This window comes from Hydra viridissima, unplaced genomic scaffold (genome assembly GCF_058129835.1).
Source record: "Hydra viridissima isolate aposymbiotic clone 2 unplaced genomic scaffold, HvirCarnegie_v1 scaffold_2, whole genome shotgun sequence".
Lineage (NCBI taxonomy): Eukaryota > Metazoa > Cnidaria > Hydrozoa > Anthoathecata > Hydridae > Hydra > Hydra viridissima.
Genome location: NW_028324301.1, coordinates 5,927,518 through 5,948,069, shown reverse-complemented (window position 1 = coordinate 5,948,069; position 20,552 = coordinate 5,927,518). Strand labels below are relative to the sequence as shown.

The following is a 20,552-nucleotide window of genomic DNA, read 5'->3' as shown; positions in this document are numbered from 1 at the left end:
CCACTAATGTTAATTATTCATTAAAAAGTGTTTTCAAAGGATTTGTGAATGTAAAAACGAGTGTTTAAAAAAAAGATCGTTTATGACTTAGGCATTTTTTACACTGACTAAAGATTTTAAGTCAGTGTAAAAAATTCTTTCTTGATTTTTTTGCCTTAATTAGTTGATTTTGTATTTTGAAACATTTGAATCAATTCAGAAAACCGTTTCGACAATTTTTTTTTACACGAAATTTGCGTTGTGGCATTGTATACTCTCAATAAATTTGTCACATATCGTTAAATTCAATCTTTTTTCTCCTTCTGATGACCTTTCCTACCTTGCAAGATATCAATTTTAAAGAAGAGCAGAAGTTTTTAAAACAAAAATAACTAATTTTTTAGAAATAGATTTTCGTACATGTAATTTCTTTTAAAATTTTTTAAAAATATTTCGTAAATTAAATTAAATTTCTATAAAGTTCGTTATTTTAAACAAAGTTTTAATTAACTTTGATAAACTTTGTAAGTAAATTATTGAAGAACAAATTAATGAGGGTTACTAGCAATCAGTAAAAACAAGTATGCCTGTTATTTTGTCATACTAATAAAAATGTCTTCTTTTTCTGGAATGATATCACAAATTACTGGTTTCTCTTCAGTGACAACAGTTTCACTTTCAGTATCATGACTGACCTTTACATAAACTAGTTTAAAACTGAAAAAAAAAGGTGAAACTTAAGTTATGTAAAAAAAATTATTACTGTTTCTTAATTTTGTATCAACTTAAAATTTTTTTTTTACTTAACAGCTTGAAAGACAACTTGGAAGCCTGATATATTGGTTTTAACAAGCATGAAACCTAATCGAATACTTTCTGAAAAATGCTGTTCAGCATGAGATCCACATAAAAATTATAAACCTTACTTAATTGATTGTCTCTTCTATCTCACACTCAATTTTTTTCTAAGTTTTCAATTAATCTATACCCAACTGGGAATATTTGCGGCCATCGCATATTATTGCCAATATTATCGGTAAAAACGAAAGCGAGTAAAATAATTTAAGATGTACTAATTTTTATACAAATTTCGAATTCCCAAAAGTTCTTTAGCTTGTGAACGCAAGACTTCTCGCCACATGGCCTTCAAGAGGGGGAGGGGGCTTAGGGGTCAAGTTGACCCGGGCGCCGAGCGAGAAGGTGCGCCGGACGACGTATCGTAATTTTTTTTTTTTTTTTACGATAAATAGAAAACATTTCAATGACTAACAATGTGAAACCTGCTTAGTTTTTATATTTGAGGTTTAAACTTTAGCATTCGGAATAAAGATGCACGAATTGTAAAAATATCATAAAATAACATTCAATTAGATTTATAGATCAAGAAACCAAAACTCGCGAGCTTGCACAGCTTTATCCAAGAGATGTGAATGAATAGGATCTCATTGAAGAAGTTCGCCGCTTTAACACTGCCCACAAAAAGGTTTTCAAGCAAGGAAATCCAATGCAACTTCTCAACCAAATATTCGAGAAGAAGCTTGAACGCCTTTTTCCGTACATTTGCATCATGCTCCGGATTTTCAACACTATTCCTGTGTCAGTTGCTGAGGGTGAACGATCGTTCAGTAAATTGAAGATTGTAAAAAACTCTCTCCGTTCAACCATGGCCCAGGATCGCGTTACTGATCTTTTAATCATTTTGGTTTAAGAAGATTTGGTGAAAAAGATGAGTTATGACAATGTCATCGATAATTGGGTGGCCAGAAAAACGCGAAAAATTCATCTTTAAGCACCTTATTCACCTTTCTCAAAGTTTTCGTTGATCAACCTTCATTTATTGGTTTAAAACTAATATGTTGATTCAAATGTCAGTTTTAATAAGTGAATCATTACTATTCTACTGCTTTATCCAGAGAATTGATAGTAACGCAGAAATGCAATGTGTTGTGTCAGAAATTGATGATTGCTTCATTCGTAAAACTTTAAACTTTGAAATTTCTTGGCTTAAAAAGGTGCGCCATTCTCCAATTTTGTGCCGGGCGCCATTGATGCTCTCGAAGGCCCTGTCTCGCAGTTGCCGCAATTTGCATGTGAGTTTCTTACATCAAGTAATAACTGAGAAAATAAGCGGTCTCAAAAAAATTTGAAAAAATTTTGTGGAATCCGAAGATTATTTGTTTGAGTAGATTTCGTTACATAGCAAGTTCAAAAGTGATAAATTTCTTAACTTTTAAAGCAAATTGAACTTTTCATTCATTTTAAATTGAGCCTTGCTTAAAAAAGAGCGAGTTCTTTTTCGCAGTTGTTTTTTATTTTCAGCTTCCCAATTGTTTTCATATACATAGACATTAAGGATTAACCAGAAATATTCAATAGGTCATAATTCTGGGACACATGCCGGATTATCAGCTTTTGTAATATAATGGATGTTTCTCTCATCTAAGTAATTAGTCACTCTCCTGGCATAATGCAAAGAGGCTAAGTCAGGCCAAAATACATATCTGCTATCGCTGTGATGTTTGTTAATAAAAGGAATCGATCTTTTGACAATTCAATTCTTTTTATACACTCTTTGGTTAATTGACAGTTCCTCAGGAACGATAAATGGTTGAGAGATTCCAGGAGGGGATAGGCAAATTCACAAAAGAATATTTTTTTCAAGTTTGCTTTTAAACTTATATTTTACATTTTTCGGTTCATTTGAGTAAAACCCAGCATAAGAATTTTTATTTGAATGTTTATATGCAAAATACGACTCAACCATCAATGATAAATTCACGGTTTCTGAATTTGCGACAAATTCTTCCACACTTCAATTACAATTGCACTAACTGTTTATTGATGTGATCAAGAATTTGTTTTTATTTTTTTAGATAAGGAACATTCCTTATTTTATATAAAAAAAATTCTTATTTAGTTTTTAAATATTTCTACAATGTTGGAATGATAACACTTAAATTTATTAGCAATTTTTCTTGTTCAAGGTCCAGACTTGTTGTTCAAGAGACCTTTCAGACGATTGATATTCCAGTAACAATTTTTGATTTTCTGCCTGATGCAGGCCTACGAGACGTTCCTTTATTGTTCTTCCACTTTACCACATAACGTTGGATGGTTACTTTAGGGTGATTGGAGGCAGCAAAGTACTCCACGATGTTCTTAAGTATTTGGATGCAAATTATAATAATTATACAGTAGCCGGCTTCATTTTGCGATAACTTTTATTATTTAATGTAGCTAAACAAAACTTTCGAAAGAAAGCTAATACTTTACAAAAAAAACAAAAAACAAAGTGAGGTTGGGTAATTACAAATTCAATAAGTTTTGTTTGCTTAAAAATTGTGCCAAATGTTTGTCAACAGGGGGTTATGTCGCGTGATTTAAAAAAACAAAAATGGAAGGTGGAAGACCTTCACCAGTGAGACTTTTTTAATCCAACTCTGAATCCTTTCTTTTTTCTTTGTATGATGTTAAATATTTCAAAATTTGTTTATTTTCAATTGTTTCATTAATTAGATATCCAAATATATCTATAAAGCGTTCTTTCTCTTGTACCAAAACACTTTACACAGGTTTTTTTCACGGAAAACCTACTTGTTCGTAGTCAAAGTAAACGAAAAAAACCGTGGCGTTGGCACCTTATGCATCAACTAATAAACGACATTTTCCAGGATAATTCCACTCAGGAAACTCGTGAAGCCTGCACTCAAAAAGTCTAAAAATATTTTTTTTATGGCCCAAGGATACATAAACGTTTTATGTTGTTTTTGAAGTGACTTCAAAAGGTCAGAAAAAAATGTTATGACACGTGCTTGCGTGACCAATACTTAAAAAAGAAAAACGTTCAATGAATAATATTTTGTTCTCCATTGAGGTCACGGTTAATGATGCCTATTCACAGTGCATCTGAAAAATGAGTCAATCAGAGAAACAAACGCGTTCGCGAATAAATAAAAAAAGCTGAATAAAATTGTGCGCAATCATACTCACAGACGATCTTTAAACCTTCCTGATAAAGTAGACCAGTTTATAAGTTTGTATGCAACTGAGAAGCGAATAAGTTTCAGAGTAAATAAAATGCCGTAAAAGTATATTTAGATAAGGACAAAAATTCTGGCATCAACGTATACGGACGTAAATTCTCTACCTGCATTAAGGAGTTTCTGCAACTGTTTATTTACTTAGAGGTTACTATTGCAGACCACCTTGCCTTAGGTAACATTCTTTGACATGCCCAAACATACATTTATAAAAATTTGAATTCGCTTTAAATGATATTTTATTTTTCTTAGCTTATCATGTTTCTAGAAACTCATCCTGACATAGTGACAAAAAAAATTCCAAATATTTTGTTGCTTTAATAATGTTTACAAACGCTCAAAGTTCCGAAAAATTTAAGATGAAAGAAAATTTAAAATAGTTGAAACGGAACTCCTTTGCAAACGCAGAAATTTAATTTTTATTCATCAAACGACGCTCTTATTTGACGTCATTAAGTTGTTTAAAATGAATAGAGAAGCTCGCGACAGCTGCAAATTTTAAATTTCTTCTTATATAACAAAGTAGTTTCTCAGAGGAATTTATTTTAGTTCTCACTTTTAGTTAAGATGGCGCACACATTATCAATTCAACGGGTTTTTCGCCATTATGTTAATTTGCTTTCCAGAAGATACATAAACACAATCGCAGACAGTGAAGTAATCTTAACAAAAAGCGATACTTTGGTTAAACCGCTGTGCAGGCTGCAAGGTAAACTAATTTCCTTATACTATCGTTAAAACATAACTATATATGACTTAAATGTTGTCTCCATTTTTTTTCTTCAGGTGATATTTTATCAAACTCTCGTACTGAATTTCGTACTACGCATCGCTATCAAGGAAAAATTAAAGGTGTTGTCCTGGATTGGTCAGGCACCGTAATTGATTGTGGTGTGTATGCTCCAGCTGTTGTTTTTATTGAAGTATTTCAAAACCAGGGTGTTCCTATAACTATAGAAGAGGCAAGGCAGCCGATGGGTATGCATAAGAAAGTACATATACAAAAAATCACTGAAATCGAAGCTGTAAGAAAACGGTGGTATAACAAGTTTGGACGGTTTCCGAATGAAGAAGATGTTGAAAGAATGTTCAAGAACTTTGTTCCATTGCAGGTTGATTTTTTAACTCTTAAGAAAAACAATTTTCATAAATGTAAAAATCTTTCTTAAGGGTTATTTAAATGTTATTTCAGCTAGCATGCCTTGGTAATTACGCAGAAATGATTGACGGCGCAGTTAATACAGTCAGTTACATGCAAAAGAACATGAAACTCAAGGTCGGCTCCTCTACCGGTTTCACAATGGCTATGGTAAATGTTTTAAAAGAATATGCATCTAAAGCTGGATATATTCCTGATGCCATTGTTGCTGCCGACGAAGTGCCTCAAGCTCGTCCGTTTCCTTACATGGTGTGGATGAACTGCATACGTATGGATGTAAGTCCTATTCAAGCGGTGGTAAAAGTGGACGATACGGCCGATGGCGTTCGGGAGGGAGTTTTAGCTGGTTGCTGGAGTGTTGGGCTTGCAAGGACAGTGAGTTGCTTTTCTAACTCTGTACTTTAGTCCTTATAAAATACATTGAAAAAAATTCTCAGAGAGGTGGAAGTTTCTTATATCAATTTTTTTAAATAATCTAATATTTTTTATAAGGGAAACTATATGGCACTGAACCAAAAAGAAATTAACGAGCTGAATAATGAAGATTACGAGAGACTTTTGAAAAAATCCTACGAAATTCTTTCCAATGCCGGTGCGCATTACGTAATTGACACCATAAACGACCTGCCAATAGTTATCGAAGATATCAATCGCAGATTAGCCTCTGGGGAACAGCCATAAATCAACCCTGTAGGTCATGTTTGCAAAACTTTGTTATTTGGGACAAATATTTTTTAACCGCATGCTTGTAAAAATAATGTCAAAGGTTATATGAAAGTTTCGTAAAAAGAAAATAGTTTTGTAAGCAGATTTTATAGAAACCTTTTATGTTTTCTTGTATACTTAAACATGTATCTAATAGATTAATTAGATTTTATAGAAAAAAATAGTTTAGTAAACTATACTTGTGAATTCAATTCATTTTAGAGCCTTGATCGGAAATTTTTTGATGCTAATAAAAATTTGAATAAATAAAAAAATAATGGTAGTAATAAAATTCAAGAATTTATTGACATGACAAATTAACTCATCTTTGAATCTCAGTCTAAAGCATATGTTCCCTTTTTTATATTATAGCACACAAATATTTTTGACCTGAATAAAAACAATATATGTATTACACAGTAAAATGTGGTTTTTACACTTCTTTTACTGATACTTGAAGAAGAATAATAAAACTGAATAGAATAATAACCATATATAAATAAATTCAAAGATATCCTAGGATCTCCAGTCATCTTTCCTGGTCTTATAGATATATTGATATTGTAGACTTTCAAAGGATTTTAAAAAATTGTGCTTTATAAAGTATGTCGAAAGCTTAGGATGTATGCGTGCTCCAAGACAAACCCCTATATATTCAGCTGGTACATCATAAATTTTCTCAATCAAAATATTGTTCAACGATATCATACAGTTTTAATATCCTTTTCATGTAAACTGTGAATATTTGACAGACGTTTGGCTGTAAAAAACTTGACTATAATGGTTGCATAGTTGTTCAGACCTTCAATCTTGTTCCATAGATAGTAAAATCTAAGTTTCCCAAACTGAATGAATAGAAAATGTATGTACATAGCTTGGTTTTATAACATAAAGATGAAGTATTAGATTTAGCAGCTAGTAACACAACTTTTTTTGTTAGCTGTAAATACAAGTCCTCCTTAGTTTTTATTTGGGGATCGTTTTTTTTTTGCACTCGATTTTCTCTGTTGTTGCGAATGCCAGCAGTTGTTTAATTTTGCATACTTCAGGTGGCAAAAAAATATAAACCAGATACTTTACAGTTAGTTAAACATAAATCATCAATGTTCATGTTGCAGTGAAACATGCAAACGTAAATCAACAATAGAATTGTATTTTGTGTGTGGGACCATAGTTTGCAAATTTAGACACAGTGGCAAATATTATTCAATAACAATGCAAGTATAATCGTATTCTGAACTTGACTTTGAATTCTTTTACTTTTCAGTTGCTATTTTTTGTTTCTCAACTTTTTTTTTTTTTTTTAATATATTAGCTAACACATTCTCTTTATCAATAAAAACTCTAGTTGATTGACAAGAAAACTTTTTTCGTTTAAAAAATTTTTTAACAGTTTTGTTTTGTTGTTGTTTTAGCATGTTTCTTTCAGGATATCTTCGAATGACAGCTTTTATTTTCCTCCCTACAGCTGTATTTATCTTCCTTGGGCCTGTCTTAGGGTAATAGTTAATGGCAACAGCTGACAAATTTTTATACCCTTTCCGAATTGTTTGTCAACCATGTAACTTGTGAATCAGCCAAAACTTTTTTAAAAGATCCAATTACTAATAAATTTATTGGCTGTTATTTTTGATTATAGTTTGGTTGGAAAGGCAGCATAACTATTCAATTCCCTTTTGATAAGTTTGAATATACAAGGTTGAGCAAAATACGATGTTTTTCAGAAGCAAACTCATAGGCAAAACAACGGACATCTTTTGAAGTATATCAATAAATCATAGATACCATTTGCAGCAAATAATTTTTTAAGGAATTTCCTCGTTCTCGGAAAAAAAACAAGCTATGATGGTGAGGTTACATCCCAAGGATAAGTCACCACGGAACGGTTGGAACGGTTTAAAGTGAGATGTAACTCGTTTAAATCATTTTAGGGAAGGTTATATTAAAACTTAGAGCTATAAAAACTTATACAAAGTAACAAAAAAATGATAATTTTGACGAAATAAAGAAACTTTATAGAAATTAAGAAAATTGGAAAAAGATGAAGGGTTGATAGATATTATTTGAATTTAACAATCTAAGAAGATTTTAACGAGGGTGCTCAAAAAATTATTGAAATAGTTTAGCTAATCCTACTTGAATTATGAATTTGCACAAAATTTTTCGTAATATCTTTTTTTTTTGGTGAAATCTTTTTTTGGTGATATCTTTAGTGATAACCGAGATATTAAATATTCAAAAAAACTTATATTCTCAAATTAACATTGAAATGAAAACGTTTTTTACAAGTTTTTCTGGTGCATTTTGCTAAAAATGTAAAAAAGTGTATTAAGTACAACGTTTCGTCATTTCTGAAGAAAACAGATACTCAGTTAGGTATGCTTAATTGTGTATACTTAAATATAACGTGTTAAATATTGTATTTTATGTAATTGCACCTGTTGGTAATTACATATATTTTTAAACAAACTTTTAGAGTGACGCTTAGTTGAAAAGAAGAAACTTTATTGAATATTTGCTCTTAAGAAATCCGTCATTCCTAATACTTTTTTGTAGATTTCTTCTTTTTGATCTCTAATAAAAGTCCTATTTAACTTTAGTGCGTTCCAACGACTTCATAATAACAAAATAAAATCAACAAATTCTTTTAGCATGTAAACTCGAAGTGTAAGCTAAACTTTTACTAATTTGATTAGTTTTTAGTGTATTTTTTTGTGTGATAATTAAAAATAGGTTTCCCAAAATCTGTTAGTGGTACAACCAAAAAGGGTCCCCATTATTCATATGTAATATATGCCATATATACATATATATATATATATATGAAATTGTGATCATTACATCACTAAGTCAATTAAATAATTTAAAAAGATAATTTTGTCAAAGAGTCAGCATTGATTGAAAACTTTTCGAAAAACTTCAGATTTTGTTGTCGTTATCTTTAACCATGGCATAAAAAATGTTTTCAGGACTTAGGCAGAATGCTTTTTTTTTTAATGTTCTGCTTCACAATATATATCACATCATTATATGGGATAATATTTAATCGAACGATAGCAGAAAAAAGAAGATTAGGAGAGTTATGCAGCTTTAATGATATCTTTATTTTAAGCCCTGCTGGAGCATAAACCTGAGCAATAAAGTTGACTGTCTCTTGTATGTAAACAGAAAATGCGAATAGCTAGAGTTAACCACCTTGCATGGTTAAGTGGGCCAATTTTAAATGCAGCCAATTTATTAGCAACTTAACCAGACCCTATTCCTTTGCAATACTCAAACAAAAGTCTTGGATCACTGCTAAAGTCTTTTAGTACTTCTTCTGGAATATACCCATCAACTATTTGATTTGTGACAGGTTCAAACAAAACTTGATATGTATCCTGAATATTTTCAGCACATGTTTTGTCAAGAAGGCCACCAAAGCTTCCTGGTCCGGTTATCATACCATCTAGTTTTTTAAAAAGAGTTTAAAGGAAGTTCGTTTTGATGTAGCACACACCCAACGAGGTGCAACTTTCCTTTTAATAACTCTTCAAAATTTACCACTAAACCGCTTATTGTTCTAGTATTGGTAGCAGTATTATCAAGAGGAACTGTCTGAATACTTTCAACACTACTAAATTCTTGTAAAACACTTAATGTTTCTTTTGCAAGTACAAAACCAGTTACACAAATAGTAATTGTTCTACAAGTCAAATAGATTTCAGTAGATTTTCCATCTTCATAGGTAAATGTGAGGTGATGTTCAGGCTCAATAGTTTTTTGAGCAATTCTCCTTCACGTGAGTTTGTTATACAAGAAGTTCGAGTGGTCTGATCAAGTTTGGTATCCTTACCAAGGCAAATCAACTGCTTTTTTCAAGATCTTACCTTTGCTATCTTACTTTTGCTTTAGCCCTATCTAACTTGCACTTGTCAAGAAATTGCACCATACAAAACAGTAACAAAATAACAAGAGAATCGAAAAAAAAAAATTGTGATACCTCAAAACAATTGTATGTCTAGATCAAAAGAGTTTATTTGACACTTCTTATGTACATCAAACTAAAAAGTTTATCCAACAAAATTTTTTAAAAATACAAATGACCATGACCACGTGATCTTTTCACCACAGCCAACTAAGGGCCTCTTTATATGGAAAGCGGGCAGGCTCGGCAAACGAGCCAGCCCGTTTGCCGAGATCTCGACGTCGTCCTTATTTCAACTTAACGTTATTTTGCGTTTATATGAATAAACGAACTAGCCCGGATCGCTATCCGGACCAGCTCGTTTATTCATATAAACGCAAAATAAAATTAAGTTAAAATATTGATGACGTCGATATCTCGGCAAACGGGCTGGCTCGTTTGCCGAGCCAGCCCGCTTTCCATATAAACAGGCCCTATGATGTTGGCTTTTTTGAGTTGTTTATTTTCTTAATTAAAGAAAATCGATATGAAATTTACAATGAATTATAATTTTTTTAAATTTTTGAAAAAAATTTACTACTTAAAGCCAATTTCCTGTAAATTATAGTCATCTACTGCTAATCAACCGTTAATTTATAGAAATATTTTAGACACAAACTTTTATTATCTAATTGGTATAAATTTTTGAATTGGTCTCATCGTATGAATTCAAATATCTATTTTATATTTTGGACTTTCAATTTTTTAAAATATAATTTAGAGATAGACAAAGCCTTATATTTATTATCAATATAAACTGATTAGTAAAACTGGTTTCACTGGTTTGTCTAGAAATTTTCCTACATTTCGTGCTTTCAGAAAATTCGGTACATGGTTATTTAAGTCTAAAAGGTCGAATCCGCATGTTGCACAGACTTTATTGAAAGGTTTTTTTAAACAACTTAGCACATAATCATTTTCGTACTTTTTCATCATTTGAGAGAATTTTCGGCTTGTTCAAAGAATTTTCATCTGAACTTTAATAGAAAGATCTTAATCTAATTTGAAAGTTTTTTTTTATCGCATTTATTGTTTGAGTAATTTCCGATAATATATTAGATTACAAGGATTATTTATCCCCCACTTCTTTAACTTTATCTAAAATGTCATTACTTCTTGTTTTTGTTTAAAGTTTTGAGAAAGCAATATAAAAATCTACAAACAATTGTTCGTTTTTATTTACACACCTTTTAAATTGCACTCATTATTTTTTTATTTGTGAAAGTAACCAGAGGCCTGTGTTATAGTTACGTACGTAATCGATGGATGTTCGTAAGTCATAAAAAGAGGTTCATAGATTAATAATCCGGATGTTATAAAAAATAATCTATTCATTATCAACGGAAATTTTTCCGTACATTTCGGACAGTTTTCACGAATGAAAAATACCATTATAGCTACTAATATTTATACATAGATGAATCTAATAAATATGCCATAAACTTGAGCAATTCGTCGGAACAGTATATGCTATGAATATTGTTCAAATAACATCAACCAGAATTTATTGGAGCAATAAATTATACTTTGAAAAAAATGGAGATTTTAAGAGAGTTATGACTGTCAACTGATTTGAAAAAATCAAGTTATTTTTTCATTTTCACTACTAACAGAATAATTATGCAAAAACAAAAACAAGGGCGAGCATCAACTAACTTGTTGATCAAAAGTAATGACATTATTGAACTAAGACCGGTGCGGTGGCTTGACAATGAAGTGGTGCTACATACAGTAAGCCAAGATTTAAGTTTATGTGATACAGCAAATTAGGTTCAATGGTCAGATATTTTGGTTCAATTAAAGTATTGTTAATTGAGGTCGAGGAAGTCAAATCTGTGTATACTTGATCTCTTGGAGTGGTGGTCATTACCGCACAGGTGTTATTTTCAGGGTGGGTCATTGAATGTCTTGACAGTTTTATAATATAAAAGGGACATTTTGTATGTTTAAATATAGGTAAATGAGGTCGGGTATTGAAATTTGGGCTTATTTTGTCTCTAGAAGTGGTCAAGACTGCACAGGTGGTCAATCCCTGACCAAGACGGTGTATTTTTTGTGCGAAGACTGCACACCAGCCTGTACAACAGGGGCATATAATACCAGTTGTACAGGCTGGTGTACATTTGTGCAGTCTCCAGGCTATAGCGATGCAGCTTGTTAGGGTCCACTTTCTCATTGCTGAAGAGGATAAGAGGGTAATGTAAAACCTCTTCATCAGCTCTTCATCAACCCCTAGAATCTCTACTGACCTTTAATATCCCATAAAAAACCTCCCAGCAGTATTGCTATTATTGGAGTTTCCAGATCCTCCTGACTTTGGAACATCAAAATTTATACCAAGATCAACCCTCAGCGCAACTTTAATCTGTTTTTTTTTTGAGTTTTAATAGTTCCTTATTTCCTTCCTTAGCCTGCCACTTTTTAAAATTCAACATAGCCTGTTGGCTATGTGAAGGAAGTACTCCATGCTTCTTATCCACAAATGAAAGGTGGACAGGCCATGTTTAAATCTAATATCTGAAAGATCTGCCACAACTCTATAAACCTTCTATAAACCCTCCATTAACCATGGTTTCCTCCAGCTCATGGTAGATCATGAATCCATCCAACCTTGAAGGGAGAGCCTAGAACTCCTTGAAAATGTTAAACTCATCCACCACGACATCTTTGATCTCCTTTATGTATTAAAACCTGATTGGTCTGCAATAGAGTGTGGAGGAGGGTTTTGGGTTTGTCCAGACAACGTTATCCTCCTTGTTCCAGATCTGTAGGGGAACCAGGCAAATGAGGAACAAGGGCTCTTTTAGTGCTATGCTGGCTAGCTCAGCATTCTCAGATATCATCTGTTTATTATCTGTTATTAATCACTTTAAAAACAAATTATAACTATATTACATTTGATTTACCTCCTTTATTAACTTCCATCTTCTCCTCTGTCTCCAGCTCTTCCAGCAACCAGTACCAATTGTCCATAAAAAACCTCTCCCTCATCCAACCAGATTTGGTCCAGCGACGATTGAACCTCTTTAGCCAAACCTTGGAAACCTCTTACCCAGGTCCAATGTCCTCCAATGTCCTGGTTTTGGAGGGTTCAGCTCACCTCTAACCCACTGTTGCATAGCTCAATTTTTATAAATAATTTATATTTACAAGATAAACTACTTATATAGACTTCTCTTTACTCATTGGTCAACATCATAACAATATTAAAGGTTGATAAAATTAAGTTAACTAAAAAAATAGAAATAAGAATGTTAGGATAATTAACCGACAAAATCAACTTTTAGTCGATTAGTAGGAAACTAATAGTCGATTAAATCGACTATTCGATTTTTCAAAGTCGACTAATTTCGACTTTCGACAAGTCGAATTTTAGCCAATTTAGTCGAAGTCGATAACAACACTACTATTAAGTTTATGTAGAATTCTGATACGTTCAAAGAAATGGTACTATAAACTTATTTGGCACTTTTTAGATATGATAATTTGTCCAAGCTTGGATGATGTACCGTCAAGATATGAAAAAAAGTTAATGCTTTAAAAAAAGAAATTTATTAATTGAGATCATTCAAGTTAAAAATACCCAATGATTTAATGAAAGCTGGTAAAATTATGATAAAAAACAAGAGGTCATTCATCTAAAACAGTTGTGAATCACTTTTCTGCAGAGAAAAAAAAAGACCCTGTTGCATTTGTCCATTATTTTCTACTCAAACCGACAGCATGGGGAATCGGTTTGTTTTTTAGTGAAAAAAAAAAGGAGATGCAAAAACCCTGGATATAACACCCCTAAGGTTTATTATGAAAAATATAAAGTACTCTTATGTTTTACACCAAAGTCCAATTATTGAAAAGATTTTCGCATATAACTACGAAAAGAAAATTTATGTTTAAAAATTTTCTCGATTGCAAAATGTTTCTTTAAATGAGCAAACCCCAAAATCCCCAAATATTAGGGCAATCTTCAATTTCTTTTTTTTTTGAACTTTATAAAAACATAATAGATTATGATAATTCCACGCAAATATTTTCTTTATATAAATTCTCCTTAATTCAAGCAATATAGGGTTAAAAACTAACTTGCACTTACTAGTAAAAATTTGACTTTAAAAACTAAATATCTTTACATCTTTCGTTTAGCTTAGCAGAAAAATGATAACCTTAATTTGGTTATTACAGCAATTGACAAAATGTCCATAGTTACGATGATTTATTTTAGTTACGAATGTTTTATTACACAGAACGTTTTTTGCATAGACAAACGCTCGTATCGCGGACAAATATTTATAATACGAAAACTTTGATTGTTTATAATATTGTCTGCACAATTATTTGTCCGTGCTACAAGTATTTTGCCGTATTTTGAGTTTCATAATACAGAAATGGAACTTATGGACATATGACCATGAACTACATACGTAATTTGGTTTATAATGTTGGACCAGGATAAAATTTTATTCAGTATACACAAAATTATTTAGGAACTTTAATTACATAAAAAAACAACTTAATGTTAAACTCTAGTTATTCTTTTATAAACAAAAAAAGGTTTGCACGAGTATTCAGTTTATAATAAAGTTCCATAATTTTATAGCACGGCATCAAAATACCCAGTTTAAAAATCTAGATACTAGTATCAAAGATGACTCCCCAAAGTACCATTCGTCTCAGCCAAGCTAGTGGAAAACCTTTCCTATTTGGAGAGGACCTTCATTTGCACAGCAGCTTTTAAAACCCACACTTTCTACACAAGTTATGGTTTATGTACAGTAAAACACTGAGCTATCAAGCAATCAGATAAGAAAACTTGGTTCCACTCTAAATCAAAGCAGCACATTCACTTGGTAGAGGTAAACTTTCAACAGAAGTTTGCTTAATTTAGTGAAAAGCTAACAGAACACTTTATTATCAGTAACGTCAGTTTCTCTGAAAAAGTTAACCCACTACGTGCTGCATTGTAAACATCAGTGAACTAAGTGATGATGTGCAAGCATCACGAAACCCTAATGATTCAGTTGTTGTTGAAATTGGAAACGATAGAGGAAGCTCATTTCTAAAGGTTAGTTTTACTCATATTCTAGTGGGGAAAAATGAGTCATAAAAAGAAAAAGTCATCAAAAGGCAAACACAATTTGAAGCTTGCAAACATTCTCTGTTGTATCCAATCAAACAGCAACTAGTATTCATGGTGTTGGTATGAGCTGGAACCAATAAGTCTTATGTTTTGTTGGTTTCACCATACACCAATTGCATGCATGTTAACAGCTGTGCGATTAGATACCACAGAGAATTGTGATTTGCAAAGTGGCCTCTTGGCACATCCCAATTCAACCCATTTATAAAGACTGCTTTTATGAAACTTCAGAAAGGATTAGATTGTTTGGAGCTCTCAGAACAAGGAAAATTCAGCCCAGCATTTGGCTTTTTTAAATATTATTATCCTATACTAGACCCATAAAATTTGTCCGCGGTTTATCAACGGGTCCTATATGGGCTAGTCCATATAGTTAGCCCATATTGGACCCAAAAAACTCCTATTTTCTTTTATTTACTTTGAGCCAAACATAATTTTTTATGGTTACCCCATATTGGACCCAATAAACTCCCATTTTCTTTTATTAACTGTGACCTATATGGCGCATTCGATGGTTGGCCCATATTGGACCCAATAAACTCCTTTTTTTTGGGACCTATATGAAACTTTAGTTTGTCAATCCATATGGATTCCAATATATATTGGTATCAATAAACTACTATGACTTATAGGTCAAGTTAAATATTTAACAACTAACTAAACTCTTACGTTCTCATATACACATATATATATTAGATAAAAACAATAAACAATATGTTGAAAATAATATATATTTCCTCTTAATGTAAGTATTATATTATTCAAAAAAAAGTATAAATAAATTAGAGCTTGTTAGACTGTTTTCTGGCTTCGCCACGCTTAGCTATATTACCATCTCGATCGCGAGCACCAATAAGCCATTTTGCAAGACAATTCAAAATCTTTCATCGTGCGTGTCGACGTCAGGTTGTTTAGCTTTAAGGCTTCTATAAAAAATAATACATTTCCAGTAGTTAAAGAATCTTAAATACACAATATTCTTATCGTCTTTGAAAATCTGAACCATAAGGGTTTTTACTAAACATAACAATAGAGTGCACAATTTTTAAAACTAACCAAACAAAATTTACATATGTTCAATTGTATTTAATATCTGGCAAAATAGCAGAGAAATATTACCAAAGTTTATTAAAAACTATGAATACTCACTATAGATCACTTTAAATAGCTCAGTACATTTAACACTTTATTTGACTGCCCTTGCTGACCATTAAATTGCAGAGCTAAGTTATTGTTAAACAACTGCTGCATCATACGGCGAACAGCTTCGTCGGCTTTTCTCCCTCCGATACCGGCTAGAAAGTTAACCTGCAAAACATTTAATCAAACACATTAAGATAATCTAAAAAAAGGTTTTTTTAAACAATATAAAAATTAAAAATTTATTATATAATAGCAAAAATGCATATACAGTTTGTACGAATGATACATGATATTTACTAAACAATAGAATACTGATATTGCAATCTTAAAATACGACAGACTAAAAGTATTATGCTAAAATTAACAAAGCTCAAAGTTCATTATAAAATAGGAAAGAAATATAGATAAGTAGTTGCTTCTACTCATTTATATTGCTTTCCTATTTTATGTTGAACTGTAAATTAAACTAATATCTAGGTCATAAGTATTATCTTACAATTATGTTTGCAATATTGATATCTTTTAGCTTCATTTCAATTGCATCGAAAGCTTCCATGGTGTCCATCAGAAATATTATCCCGTCTGGTAAACGTGAAGCCTGCACCATTTTATTCCCTTGACTAAACATAGCATTTAGCATGTTGGTGTGGATAGTCTGGGTTTGCTGAATATCCACACACACTTTCAGCAACTGTACCACCAATCCATGCATCGTTTGATCATGGTAAAGTGTAAATAATTACTTACATTATCACATATATAGTCTTTTAATCTGAAAAAAACCAAATAATCAACAATCAATAATCACTTACTAGATATATTACTGCAAGATAATGCACTCCCAATGTTTTTTACTGTTACAACATCTAAAATAGTGTTAACTGTACTATAATGCCATAAATCATAAATAATAAAAATTAAATTACTAACAACTGATTCAGCTTGAGATCAAATACATTAAAAAATATGCAAGATAGGCATCCTCATGAGTTTTTTAAATTATGTAACTCACCAGTATTTGAAACTGGTGATGTCATTGTTACCGTCTTTGACATACAACCTGTTTTCGTGTTTGATAAACGAGTACACTGGGTTGGTGTCATCAATGCTGCTATGTCAAGAGATGAAAATGGTGTTTCATAAGATATTACCATAATCGGTAAAGTTGTTATCAATGTTGGTGAACTTGACGCCGTAACAGAAAATGGCACAGAAAATAAAGGGGGAAGAATTTGAGTTGTGGCACTAAGTTGAGTTTCCCCAGCTAATTTTTTTTTCTCAAGAGGGAAATAATCGATGTCATTTTCAAATTCCATTTCAGATTCAAAATCTGATGACATTTTTCTAGTTGCAATCCTAAACAATAAATGTAATAATCACCAAATGTTTTGTCTAAAATAGTTTAAAAACATTTGAAATTATTCAATTAAAAATTATTACTTGCATGGAGTAGGTGGAATTAATACTTACATGGAGCATTAGTTCCACCCACTCCATGTAAGTATTAACTTTAAATTAGTTAAAAATTAATACTTACACGGGCTGGGTGGAACTAATAAATAGAAATAAATGTGATATTAAAAGAATTGAAAGAAAGTTAAATTTAAAAAAGCACAGTAAAAAAAAAAAAAAAAAAAAAAAGAACGAAAATACCCGATAGCGCGAAAATTTCGGTTCGAGGATCGGGTTTATTACCTGATTTCGGGTAATTTTATTATCCGAATTATCGGGTAATTTTATTACCCGATATACTGGATTATCGGGTAATTTTATTACCCGATTTTTAGGTAAAGAAATCGGCTAATAAAATTACCCGTTAATCGGGTACTTCTACGGGTAATATTTGGGTAGTTTAAATTGGGTAATACCAGACCCGAAGGCTTGGATATCGGGTAAAGTTATTAAAATTACCCGTCTACGGGTACCCGCTGGTATTCGTGTCGGATTTTCGCTCCCTAAGATAAGCCCACGTTAAAACCACACAGGTCCAGTAAAGTTGAATTATCTTGCTTTTTAACATTTTTTTTTTGTTGCGTTTGCCCACATTGGTCTCATAAATAAACCAACTGTCAAACACACTTATGACCGATATAAGTCAGCCTATAATAAGCCCTATGTGGACTTGCCCACTTCTAAACTTATATATGGGAAGCCCATATTAAAACCAGACCGGTCCCGTAAAGTTGTGCTCACAATTTGTTAATTGTGTTTGCCCATATTGGTCCCGCAAAAAAACCAAACATCAGACACACTTAGGACCGAAGTGAGGTTGCCTACAGTCGGCTCTAGGTGGGCTTGCTTACGGGGACACTACAAGTCTCAAAAATTGTTTTTTTTAGTATTAGTTGATTTTAGTGTGAACAGTTCATACTACTAAAACCAGTTGATTTTAGAAGTATTTTTAGTAAAACAAAACAAGTTTTGAGACTTGTACTGTTAAGGATTGGAACTCTAGATATTACATTGAGAAAATGTAATAACCCACAATATTGAAACTTTCTTATTATTGGATCAATAACCTAATGAAATTTAACTAAAAACTAGACTAACTAAAAAAAAGAAAAAGTAGTAATTTTCCTATTTATTCAGAGTTTTAATTCGTAGTGCGCTGTATTACAAAAAAGATAATTTGTCTAATAGGCTTGCTCTATTTGTCATAGACTAAGTCTACCGCATGAAATTCTAATCTAATTTTATGAATTATAATTTAATTACAGGATTATAACAATATTTATACATTTAGTACACTGAATGTAAAAACGATGGAATGAGTTACTTTAAAAGTTCAGAATATAATGATTACTGGATAAATAAACCGATCTCAAATCTCCGAGTTTTCTCTATTCGTTAACTTAATTGCTAAATGTGTGACGCGAACTTGTTCTCTTAACCGCAATTAAATTAAGGCTCGTTGATTAGTTTTTTCTTTTAATGTTAGTATTCTAAGAATTTCTGTATTTGGAAAGTGACAGTTCAAACTTCAAGTTTTGCGAAAACGAGATTGAAACGAACCATCATTTCGTTTAACAACCAAAACCCATAATTAAAATAGATGAGCGTTTTTGATTCTGAGCCTTTTTCTTAAAACTTATTTTCAACTACTGTTACATCTAGTATTACCTAATTCAAGAGGTTTTACAGCTATTATAAATGGTTACCCAGTGTTATTTGTCATTTCCTCATTGTTTTAAAGCACTCTAGCACTTTTTCACTTTACCACTCCCACTCTACTTTTTCGTCATTAACAAATGCAAAGCTGCGTAAAATAAAAATTATATTTAAAAGAGTTACCCTTATATTTAAAAGAGCATTTATCATTTATGCACTTCTCTTAATTTATTTCTAGTCAATTTAGATTTGTTTTAATAAAGAAATTTCCTGTTTTTTTTTATTGATTGACAAACGATTTCTTTATTCTGTTCTATGAAGTAAGAATTTCTCTTTTTCGAAATAATACGATACTTCAAAGATTTATATGGATAAGTAAAAACATTGTAGTTAACGAGTTTCTCCTAACCTTCTATTGCAAGCATAACGATTCTAATATCCTATTTGGTTCAACGATCTTAAAAGCAGATAATTTTTTTAATAAAGAAATTCTATGCGTCGATTAATAAGGCACTGATTACATAAAGTTATTTAGTACAATCGTATTTCATTCCGTAAAGAATACCATTACAGTAAACAAAATGGCGGTAAAAAAACTTACCTAAAGATTTAAAAAATAATTACATTTAATTGTGTTTTCTTAAGATCAATGATGATAATTATTAACTTTCTTAGTAGATTATTGAAAATAAATTTCTTAAGCTTAATTCCACAAACTCAAGATGAGGTTTAATCCTTAACGCAACTCTCTCGGTGACTAAAGTATACCATTATAAATTTATGTAGATATCTGTGTACCAACTTACCTAATTAAATTGTATTTATAATTTTTATTTGTTTTGTTGCAATTGTAAAAATAAATATGTTTATTATCTTTAAATGTAATACTTTGTTTAAATTTATGAAATAACTCAGTTTCTATAACATAAATTAAGGCATATATATATACATATATAGATATACATATACATGTTTATATGTACATATATATATATGTTTATGTATATATTATATATTATATATATTATATATATCATAATATATATAATATATAATATATGCATAAACATATGTATATGTACATATAAACATGTATATGTATATCTATATATGTATGATTATGTATCTAATATATATGTGTATATACTATATATTATATATATAATGATATGTAAATACACATGTATATGCATATGTATGTATATATACATTTGTATATATATGTATGTTTTCATATATTTATATGTATGTATATATATATATGTATATATATATATGTATATATATATATATATATATATATATATATATATATATATATATATATATATATATATA

General features: G+C 31.1%; 2 protein-coding genes and 1 pseudogene across 2 annotated transcripts in view; 2 read left to right on the top strand and 1 right to left on the bottom strand.

Annotated features, from left to right (window-relative positions):
* LOC149891668 (E3 SUMO-protein ligase ZBED1-like) overlaps window positions 1–20,552 on the top strand; it is a 588,790-nt gene that overhangs the window by 252,917 nt on the left and 315,321 nt on the right. The gene's annotated exons all lie outside the window — the stretch shown is intronic.
* Window positions 4,493–6,078, top strand: LOC145187340 (uncharacterized). Its single transcript, XM_080063709.2, has 4 exons — window positions 4,493–4,728; window positions 4,806–5,131; window positions 5,212–5,553; window positions 5,671–6,078. Exons 1-4 carry the CDS (start codon window positions 4,587–4,589, stop codon window positions 5,857–5,859), a joined length of 999 nt encoding a protein of 332 aa, XP_079919835.2. The 5' UTR covers window positions 4,493–4,586; the 3' UTR covers window positions 5,860–6,078.
* On the bottom strand, window positions 15,746–19,424 carry LOC149891685 (uncharacterized; annotated as a pseudogene).

Coding starts and splice junctions, on each gene's coding strand:
- LOC145187340 (XM_080063709.2), top strand. CDS start 4,587: ATGGCGCACACATTATCAATTCAACGGGTTTTTCGCCATTATGTTAAT. Junction 5,132..5,211: donor AGAACTTTGTTCCATTGCAG/GTTGATTTTTTA, acceptor ATGTTATTTCAG/CTAGCATGCCTTGGTAATTA. Junction 5,554..5,670: donor GTGTTGGGCTTGCAAGGACA/GTGAGTTGCTTT, acceptor ATTTTTTATAAG/GGAAACTATATGGCACTGAA.